General features: G+C 46.0%; 2 protein-coding genes across 6 annotated transcripts; both read left to right on the top strand.

Annotated features, from left to right (window-relative positions):
• The first annotated feature begins 694 nt into the window (after nt 1–694).
• LOC100279422 (TRAM LAG1 and CLN8 (TLC) lipid-sensing domain containing protein) lies at nt 695–5,568 on the top strand. Of its 5 annotated transcripts, none has more exons than XM_008676673.3 (9): nt 695–939; nt 1,089–1,292; nt 2,740–2,828; nt 2,967–3,105; nt 3,238–3,312; nt 3,420–3,541; nt 3,633–3,708; nt 4,623–4,682; nt 5,195–5,568. In XM_008676673.3, the coding sequence occupies exons 2-9, from the start codon at nt 1,215–1,217 to the stop codon at nt 5,345–5,347; spliced, it is 792 nt and encodes a 263-aa protein (XP_008674895.1). In that variant the 5' UTR covers nt 695–939; nt 1,089–1,214; the 3' UTR covers nt 5,348–5,568. The 5 variants fall into 5 exon arrangements, with proteins under 5 accessions (XP_008674895.1, XP_008674898.1, XP_020406021.1 ...); XM_008676676.3 differs by lacking the exon at nt 4,623–4,682 and adding an exon at nt 4,683–4,764 and having other exon boundaries at nt 804–939; nt 5,195–5,547; XM_020550432.2 differs by having other exon boundaries at nt 841–939; nt 4,623–4,764.
• An 812-nt stretch (nt 5,569–6,380) lies between these two features.
• Nucleotides 6,381–9,978, top strand: LOC100381807 (Calcium uniporter protein 5 mitochondrial). Its single transcript, NM_001174603.1, has 2 exons — nt 6,381–6,970; nt 9,213–9,978. The coding sequence occupies exons 1-2, from the start codon at nt 6,572–6,574 to the stop codon at nt 9,690–9,692; spliced, it is 879 nt and encodes a 292-aa protein (NP_001168074.1). The 5' UTR covers nt 6,381–6,571; the 3' UTR covers nt 9,693–9,978.
• Nucleotides 9,979–10,198: the final 220 nt, after the last annotated feature.

A 10,198-nucleotide genomic window follows, 5' to 3' on the forward strand; every position in this document is an offset into this window, starting at 1 on the left:
CTATCCTCATTTCCACTTAATCTCCAACCATTTATTTTCTAATATTATGATTTATTTCCTAAATAGCATTATTTAAGGCCTGACTATTGGAGTAAACATTTCTTTTGAGACCCTAAACATTCTAAATGTGGTTCTATTTCAAATTTTAGGACTCTATTTTAGGGTTTGTTGTTGGAGATGCTCTTATTGATGAGGAGAGCGACCCCGCAGCGAGAGAAGAGATAGCAGAAAGCAATAAGCAAAGCGGAAAGCGCGACCTGAAGAAGAAATACGGAGTAGAGAAACTTCCTTTGACAAAAACCACTCGACTTCGCTGCTCGCCACTAGTCCAACTGAACTACTAGTTAGAAGACGGCAAATAAAATCAAATGATCGACTCTAAATTAAGATGCAAGAGCCAATTAGCCAAGCTAAATAATAAACTGATTGCCGCTATATATATATATATATTTTTCTTTGAGGGAAACTACATGGCCTCTGCAATTGAACGCGGTCACATGCGACCGCAGCACTAGCACGGTTCTCATGTCTCTCCTTCAATAGGGGAAGTTCCTTGATCAGAGCCTGAGCGATCTGCGAAACGGATCGGGTACGCGGCAAGTCAGCTGTTATACGTCGTAACTGATTACTACGCAAGTCGGCTGGGAATCGCAATGAAATGAGACTGTTCGTGGACGTGACACGAACCTGATCAGCTGGCGAGCGGTGGAGACAGACAACTAGCTCGGGTCCGTCTCGTGGCCGAGCGCCGAGAGTCCTCGACCCCTCGCGTGCAGTGTGCTGCGTCTGCGTGCACACCGCGCCCTCGCTTTAAAAGCCCGGAGGCTCCGCTCAACGCTCGGCTCCAGCGAGAAACTCACGAAAAGAGAGGAGCCGGGAAGCAAAGCGCCGACGACTACGCCGCAAGTCCCAACCCAACCCACCCTATCCAGAATCCAGGTACCAAATCGCGGAGATTCACAGCTTCTTCTTCTTCTTCTTTTCTTTTTTGCCCCAAGCGCTGCCAATTGCCAAGGGGATCCCATTGCCAAGCTTTGCGGGAGGCGCGGCGGGAGACTGAAAGGCGATGCGTGTTTCATTCATTCCAGGGACTGGACTGGGAACGCAAGGTTCTGGGAAGGCGTATGTAGGCGTTGCCGTCTTGGTGCCTCATCCCGGAGCTGCTACTTCTCCCCTGGTCGTTGGTCGATTGGAGCCGGTAGCGCGGGGGGGATATGCACGGGAATTTCGGGCCCCAGGAGCAGATTCTGTGGCCGGCGTCGGTTCTCGCCGGCATCGTCATGTGCGGCGCCGTAAGCTTCCCTCGCTTGGCCCCCTCCTTGTTTTTTTCCCCTTTCACTAGCTGGATTTCAAACTATGAACTCATGGTTCGTTCCTTCCGAACCATCGGCTCACGGTTCATTCCTTTTACTCAATTACTCTGCGACGTACGGAGTAGCTGTGCCTGTTGCTCTTTGTGTCCAAACTCAAAACCCTCAAACCTTTCATCACTATACGTCTTTTTTCTTCTTCATCTTCTGCTTCTGGTGAAGTCAATGTAGGTCGTTACCGGCGCTAGCCGCTAGCTAATGATGCATCTATCTAGGTGCCGGTCGCTGTCTTCTACAACGCCTGACCTGACCGGTAGCTGTAGGCGCGCAATACAAGTTTGTGGACGACATTAGTGTTGAATAGTTTTGCAGAAGAGCTTTTTTTTTCCTTTCTTTTTCGGTGTTTAATTTAAACAAACTAAGAAGCTTCCTCCGAGACTGTATACATTTTAGTTAGTTCCATGTGCACCGCTAGTGTCAAGGAAAGGTTCCTCGTCAGCCGCTTTGATGTCGACCTAATTCGGCACTGCAATTCCCTGGTTCTCTGTCCTTTTCTTTGTCGCGTGCAAAAAAAAAAGTTTTCAGAAAACAAAAAAAAACATGAAAAAATATAGGGAGACGCTACGATTACCAAGAAAAAACTATTTTTTTCGACACAGCTGTTGTAAACAATCGGTGTGATATAAACGTAGGACACTAGTTACAAGTGCAGTGCGTTAAATTTCATAGGAATTACACAAAGAATCTAGTGCAAGATCAGTTGTGGATGTGTGCTCATGTTCCTACAAGGCTACAATAACGCGTCAAGGTAACGCCTAGCCTATTGATTTGTCTATATTCAAGACGAGCGAATTGCTGAAGGCTCTATATAACTTCATCAGCTTGTTGGTAATTACTAAAAATAAAAACAACAGCCGCCCGATGGAAATTCCTTTGGACAAATAAATTCGATGTAATCGGCAAAATATGTAGATATATCGGTTCGGTCATTACAGCACTTAATTGAGAAACTTTTGCAACATTTTAGAAAGGTTACTGGTTAGTAAAAACTTAGGCAAGTCTCTCCATGAACCACATAATCCTTCACATCAAAGCCGTGTTCGGTTGTACGTGGATTAAAGTGGATTGATGGTAATTAAATCCCTTCCTATTTAAATTTGAATAGGAAGTGATTTAATCCCCTCCAATCTAACTGAAGAAGCCCCAAAGGAGTTAGGGAAAAAATAATTCTATTGGTCATATGGACAAGGGACCAACATAACATGGTTGGCTACTTTTTGTCTCTTATTTCTGCCAGCTACTATCTTTCAATTGATAATGTCATTATACTTCTGAAATTTTGAGCTTACCGAAGAGTACTGTTTCAAGCTGTTGGATCGAATTATTCCTGTAACTATGTATCACGCTATACTCACTGTTCTCCTTACAGGTATATCAGATGACTCGACATGTCAGTTCTCGATGTTTCAAATGCTACAGTATGTTAAATAACAGGCAAAAGGTTGAGTGGAACAATAGGTGAGATATGTGTCGACACAACATTTTAGATACTTTTATTTTTCTTAATATTTTTGGCTTTAGTTTTGTTCTTTTTTCTTCTTCTGGAAATGGCTTTAGCTTTGTTTAATCTGATTATATAATGCCACGTATTGGTAGGGGTTTCTCTACACTCCATGCATTGGTAGCTGCTGCCGTTTCTTTCTACCTGGTCATGATCTCTGACCTCTTCAATGAAGATGCGCACAATAGCATAATAATTGACAGAAAATCATGGCTATCCGATTGCATGTTTGGGGTAAGCTGCGCATTTCAACTTTATTTCTCTCTCCGTTTAAGGACAATCGATTTGTTGTCCATGTATACTGCATGTCTTTCAGAATAAAAAGAACATGAAAATGTTATAAGAAATAAGTTGTTGCCTCTGCAGGTCTCGATCGGTTACTTTTTGACAGACTTGACGATGATCATGCTGTATTTTCCTTCTTTAGGTGGAAATGAGTATGTAAGTATCGCTCTGTCAAATAGCACATGCTCTAGTTCTTAACGGAGTTTTTCTGGTTGTGGTTTCCTCTGTATCAGGAGCTAGTTTTCCTAATATTGATGTTTCAGCTCTTGCATCACGGACTTTCTATGTATGCAATTGGTCTTGCTTTATTGAGTGGCAAAGCACACATGTACATCCTCATGGTCCTCTTCACCGAAATCACGACTCCCTTTGTGAACCTCAGATGGTAATATCCTTTGTCGCTAATCTGCTTAGTAAGAAGTAAGAGCTGGAGCTACGATTCATTTTAATTTTAAAGTTTGCAATGATCCCTACAGGTATTTGGACGTTGCTGGTCAGAAGACTTGCAATCTTTACTTATACAATGGTGTGGCTCTATTTGTTGGATGGCTGGTACAACAACTGCTCTCACGAGTCATCAATTTCTTTTAAAGAACAAATTTCTATACAGTCATAATGCACATGGTTCAGGAAAGTTGTCTCTAAATGCTAGAACATTGCATAGTTAGGTTACCTGGCAGCTGTAGTTGCTACTTTTACTATTTCTGCTGCTTACTCACACCAGACTGCACACAGAAATATCCCACACTGTCAACTGCAGGATTATCCTTTTTTAGGTTTTTGACCAGATTAAGTGAAAAATGTACCAATTTTTTATATATTTTTTCATTTACAAATCAAATGGAAATCTAAAACTTCTGATGGAGGAGCAGCTTCCTTGATATGATTTGTTTTGAAGATGTGATAGCTGGGGGTAATGATTAGTGATGGCTTCACTATACAAATTGGTAAGGATCATTTTGGATTTCTTTTTTTTATGGAACACAAGAAGAGTCATTTTGAATTTTGGAATACGGGTTTTTGTCGTAAAAAACTTTTATGATCTTGTTTGAATTAACCATAAGCGAACAGATGTGTAGTCTAGTTGGTAGTACCTTAGGTCTTAAGGTTCTAATCCCTACGGTAGCAAATTTAAATTAAAAAACATCCCTCATCGGTTGTGTTCCCTGATGAGCCGCTTTCAGCGAAATGCACATGGTCCGATGGCCGCAGACATGTCTCGTAGGCACTTGGTGGCGTCTAGCGCAGCCGACTTTTGAGGTGTTTCTTGATATATGTGGGAGAAGTTTCTTCCTGATGCAATGCCGTGGGGACAGTTTCCCCTGGTATTCGAGTTCTTTTTTTGAATTAACCATAAGTATTTGGATGCCGCTTCTCAGTTTTCAAATATACCCTAAACATTCTCTTTAAGTGACCCGTTTGCTCTGATGGATAGTTTTGATTAACTTGTCTTTCGTCTGATACAGATTGCTCGGATAATCTTATTCATATATATGTTCACCCATATGTATTTTCATCTTGATCAGGTATGGGTATTTGAATTTTCCACCCCGAGAGGTACTACCAGTTAGCCTGGGCATCTGTGGAAATCCATTGACTTCTGACAATGTATATTTTTAGAATAAGATCCACAGTGTTTTTTTTCTGTTAACATTAAAGGTAGTTCATCAATGTTCCGCAAAAAAATAATGTAGAAATTGTGAAACACTGAATGAAGCTAATAAACTATCAAAAGTTATGGTTGTTTCAGCGCTTTATGATTATGGTATTTTGCAGCTGAAAAAACTGGCAGCTACAGAATTATTTGTACATAAGGTTTCATCATTAAAACGGCTTGCCACAGAAAACATATCTTGCTGTAGCGGCATGGCTGCACGCAACTGCTGGAAAAAAATATATGACATCTTGTGTTATGCTGCTACGGTGCTTCTGCAGCAGCATGAAGTTTTTTTTCTTCTTGTTAAAATAGGTTTTGGTGCACTCATGAATTCATGAAGTGTGATCGTTTTCTATTGCCGTTGCCACCCTTGTTTCCCAGGCGAGATCCATCTTCAGCTTAGGGTTCTACAGCTTGGTGGCAGTGCCGTCGGTGGTTGCGGTGATGAACGTATTTTGGTTCTGGAAGATACTCAAGGGGATGGTGAAAACCCTTTCTAGGAGGAAGCACAGCGAAAATGGGAGAACAGATTAGAAGGAATGAAGGAAGGATGCTACTGAACTGTACACATGTTCATCTCAACGCACTTACGGCACTCGCATTCATTTCTCACACAGATGTAATTATCTTGTCTTGCCGTCAAAGATTCAAAGTCGGAATCCCGCAACTCTTAAATTGTTGCAACAGTGCCACATGCACCGTTACTGAATATATATTGGCCACTGTCAGTGTCAGCGTGCTCGCTTGGGAGCTGATTACACGCGCAAATTTTGAGATGCTGGTCGGCAATGTTGGGCTGCTCGGGACGTTCACGTGCTGTCGCGTGAGAAATGGACGCAAACAAATGACCCATTAGTTTCGATCGCCTGTTAATTATAATTGACAAAACAAATATGAAGATATTAAGGGCGTGTTTGGCTCATATCCGCAGCACACTACAACCAACCACATGTAGAAAAAATGGCAGGCAGCTGGTCAGTCAGTGTCCAGTGGGTTTCTGCTTTCTAGTTCGAGCTGAGCAATGGGGTACTGGGGCGGGCGTGCAGCAGTAAAACCTTTCGCTTTTGGGGTAGATGGGCAGTGCATCTGCCATTCTGCCTCATCCCTTGGGCGCGTCGCATGAGCCATCAGGTTGGTTTGTTCGTGGTGCGCGCCCACCGCGTTCACGGCGTGTTGATAAAACTTGATATCGACATCGGGCGCGGTGGGCTGAAGCTGAAAGGAACATGTTCTTCCCTTCTCCACGAAGAAGAAAAAAAAACAACGCAAACTGGTATGATTTTGTTACGCACACACTAACTAAAACAATTACCTCTTTTCATTAGCTGATGAAATAGCTTTTATGTTCCAAAAAAAACTTTGCACAACAGGCAGCTGGATCTTTCGAGAAACAAAATTTTGAATAGGCGTGTGGATAAATTTTTAACGCGGCGTAAAATATCAAGCAGCTGCCGGGAAACCAACTAGAGCCAGAAGCCATGGCGGACGAGAAAGGAAAGAGAGTCCCACCTCTTTCAAAAATACCCCCACCCCTAACACACACACACGTCCTCCCTGTCCCGGGTTCTCCTCCCGTCTTCGCCGCCCTTGCCTCCCCTCAAGGCCCAAGCTCTCTCCATAGTTCCCGCCCCCTCCCTCCTCCTTTGATCACCTCCTCCCCCATATCCCTCCTTCCACCCACTGACCCACCAGGCTACCACACGCAGCATCAGAAAAAGAAAAATAGCAGGGAGAGGTCGACAGGCACCGACACGACCCATGTCGTCAATGTGGCGCGTTTCCCGCCGCCTCCTCCGCGCCGCCGCCTCGGCCTCTACCTCGGCGATCGGGCGCGGCGCCGAGCCCCGCCGGTGGGTCCCGCCGCCGTTCGCGCTGCAGCGCTGCGGCCACGCGTCGCTTCCGGACGCGGCGAGGAGGGACGGGGAGGAGGAGGTGACGGCGGCGGAGGCGAGGCGGCTGATGCGGCTGACCAACGTGGATGCGCTCAAGCGGCGGCTCGGGGACGGGGAGGTGATCCCGTACGCGGACCTGCTGCGCGCGTGCCAGGACTCCGGCGCGGCCCGGACGCGCGCCGAGGCCGCGGCGCTCGCGGGCGCGCTCGACGAGGCCGGCGTCGTCCTGCTCTTCCGCGACAGGGTCTACCTCCAGCCCGACAAGGTCAGCTCGCATTGCCGTTGCCGCCCTCTCCTTCCCCCACACCTTAATACCTTATCCCTCCCTGATCCCCCTGTAGAATCGCCGCGTTCGACGCTCGGCTTCTCCGGGCGGTAACTCATTGGGGGCTTCCGGGTTTTGATTTTTAAGCTGCGTTCTATCCGGCTCGCTCGCCGCCGGCGACTCCGTTCGTTAGTGCGTCGATTGTTCTCTCATACTGTCAGGTATGAGTATGACCGGGTCCATACCGGTGGCGCCGGATATCTTATTATAGCGTAGCCTGTATTTGAGCCAGCCAGGATGCAGCATCTGCTGTTTGGTTGCTCGTATGTGTGTGCATTTGGCGGGCCGCGGGCCGATGAACAGCGTTTGGTTGTCTGTTTGCGCTCACTTGCACTGTGGGACGCAATGCAACAGGAGCCAGGCTCTTGAGAAACGGATTTCATTTTCGTTTCAGCTTTGTCGAAGCGAGCCACGCTCTCGATAAACGGATTTTAGTTTTGTTTCTCGTGAACCAACTTTGGTCAGGCTCACCTGAAGAACAAACCAGTCACGCTATTAGGGAATGCGATATAACCAAGCAAGGCATGGGGCTTGGGGATTTTATTTGATGAATTAGAGAATTTTGTTCGGCAAAATTTTGTGTCACTAAAGCACCGTTCACACGGCTCAGCGGCTGGACGGCTAATATGGGGGCGTTTGGTTCGCTTCCCAGGCGAGCCTGGCTCGCACTAGCTCAGCCAGGCTACAACTGGCCTGGCTGAGTGTATACAGTAGAGTGTGTTTGGTTGTCTGCATGCGTTTAGTCTGGTTCATGAGAGATGCTGTTTGGTTGGTTGCATGAATACTTGTTGCTTGAGTTAAAAAATTATTAAATAAATAAAAAATGTATTAATAGACACTAATTATATGTTAATAGACACTAATTATATGTTAATCTTAATTATGTATTTTTTTGTTTGAAATATATATAGCATGACTGGTCTTGTTTTGTTCGCAAAAATGTGTAGAACACAGATCTGAAAACGGTTCGGTAATTAAATCTTTTAATTGAAAGATATAATCGGAAAACAAACAAAAAAGTGTCTCGATTTGCGTGCACGAATTAACAGCCGCTTAAGCGCCTGCGCGCTCAACCCTGCACGCGCGCGAACGCCCGCGCGAGGCGTTTCATGCGAGCCAGGCCCGAACTGCTTTAAGTCTCGTGCTGGCCTGTCTCGATGTATACGGTCAACCAAACGAACGCTGTTTTTTGCACGCACAGATGCAGCTGCATCTCCTGAGAAGAGAACCAAACGCGCCCTATAAGTACAGATCCGTGCAACACTGCAAGCATTAGGTTCCAGACTGTGAGTTGTGACCCACGGGCCGCGGGGTTTGCCCACCTTTCCGCAAGTGCAAGCGATGGTCCAGGGTTACATCGCCTACGGGTTACACATATGGTCCATAGATCCAGTCTAGAATTGCAAATATTCATTGTGCACTTCGTGCGACCTTCCCAACTTACTACTGATCGGGACTGGCCTTTGAAACCGTCGTGAGATCGTAGCCGTACTGTTTAGACCAGTAGCAATCCACTTGCCGGTGGCGCTTTCTGGAGGGAAAGGCGATCGGTATGCCGTATGCTGTATGCATGTAGACTGGTGGTGGCTCACGGCGTGCTCCTCTCGGCTGCCCACGCGGTCACGCCGGCAGCACCAGTGGAAAAGTCATCCGGTTTTCTTCCATCGGAGGAATCCATTCGCTTGTAAAGCATCTGATTGGTGCCTCTTTTTTTTCCTACTTTGATCTGTCCTCTCGTACACGATGAGTCATTGGCTCATTGCACTGGAGAGGCCATTGCCCCTTTGGCCCTTTGCACTGCCTTTATCTCGTGTGGCTTGTCGCACAGGGACAGGATGCGTTGCCCATTATCTAGACTGCTCGTGTTGTGTATTGCACAGATGGACCGAGCTACCAGTCTACCGGGCAAAGCCTGTCCTTCGATAGTGCGGTAGCAAAACTTAAATAGTGGGCGTCTGGTGACAGGGACAGCTAACTTCAAAGTCGGTTGCTTTTCACAATGCCTGCCCTACGCCCTTTTTTTTTGTTTAAATAGTCTCGTAATAGTTATGCACTGCTGTCACTTTATTCAGTAACGTGATGTGCAATTTGGAGCCTTGTTGCAAGCTGAACTATGGGACATATCAGCGAAATGTTAACTACCATTCCTCATTCATGTTGATGGTGCTCTTGTTTTATACAGATTGTTGATCTTGTACGGAAAGCTATGCCCCTTGCACTGACACCTGAGAATGATGTGGGGAAGGAGGAGCTCAAGCAGCTCCAGGTGCAGCTGGAAGACATCAACAAGCTGGCACACAAGCAGGTCCGGCGCATCCTCTGGTCTGGTCTGGGTTTCTTGATCACCCAGGTGGGCCTCTTCTTCAGGCTCACGTTCTGGGAGTTCTCGTGGGACGTGATGGAGCCCATCACGTTCTTCACGACCACGACAGGCCTGATCGTGGGATACGCATACTTCCTCATCACGTCAAGGGACCCAACCTACCGAGACTTCATGGAAAGGATGTTCGAATCTCGGCAGAGGAAGCTGATCGAGAGGCAGAACTTCAACCTGGACAAGTACCTTGAGCTCCAGAGGCGCTGCAAGGACCCCCTGGAGAAGGCGTGCGGCACGACCAACACTGACATGGCTCATCTCCATGAGCTATCCATTCACAAATGACAAACAATTTCACCATTGCTTCGTTACTAATTTTATTCTATGGGGGAAATGATCCCTAGTAGAAAAAGTAACCGGTGTTTCTTGCACTTGTGAGATACCTTTTCCACGGTCTTCTCTGCAAATGTGTAGGTCAGTATAATCCTTTTTTTAGCGATGTTGTAGCACAAGCACCTGATAGTTGAAAAGGCAAGCTCATCTGCATGGCCGGAAGCTTACTCACTACCCCTTCCCAGAACTGAGTAGTTCTGCTGTCTCTACTAATATAGTGTTTCATTGTGACTTATTAGCTTTAGTCCCTGTTTGATCCTACTGGCTTATTGTTTGCCGGTGGCTAATAACTAGCTGATAAATAATTAGCTAGCAAAAAATAGTCAGGTATGTTTGGAGACTTGGCTAATTGGCTAATAGATGTTTTTCTCTCTCTTTATATGATCTATTAGTTAGTACCTATTAGCAAAGTCAAATAGCTAATGGACAAACAGTTTGTCCGTCCTCTGGCTGATAAT

The sequence above is a fragment of the Zea mays genome, chromosome 3 (assembly GCF_902167145.1).
Source record: "Zea mays cultivar B73 chromosome 3, Zm-B73-REFERENCE-NAM-5.0, whole genome shotgun sequence".
Taxonomy (NCBI): Eukaryota; Viridiplantae; Streptophyta; class Magnoliopsida; order Poales; family Poaceae; genus Zea; species Zea mays.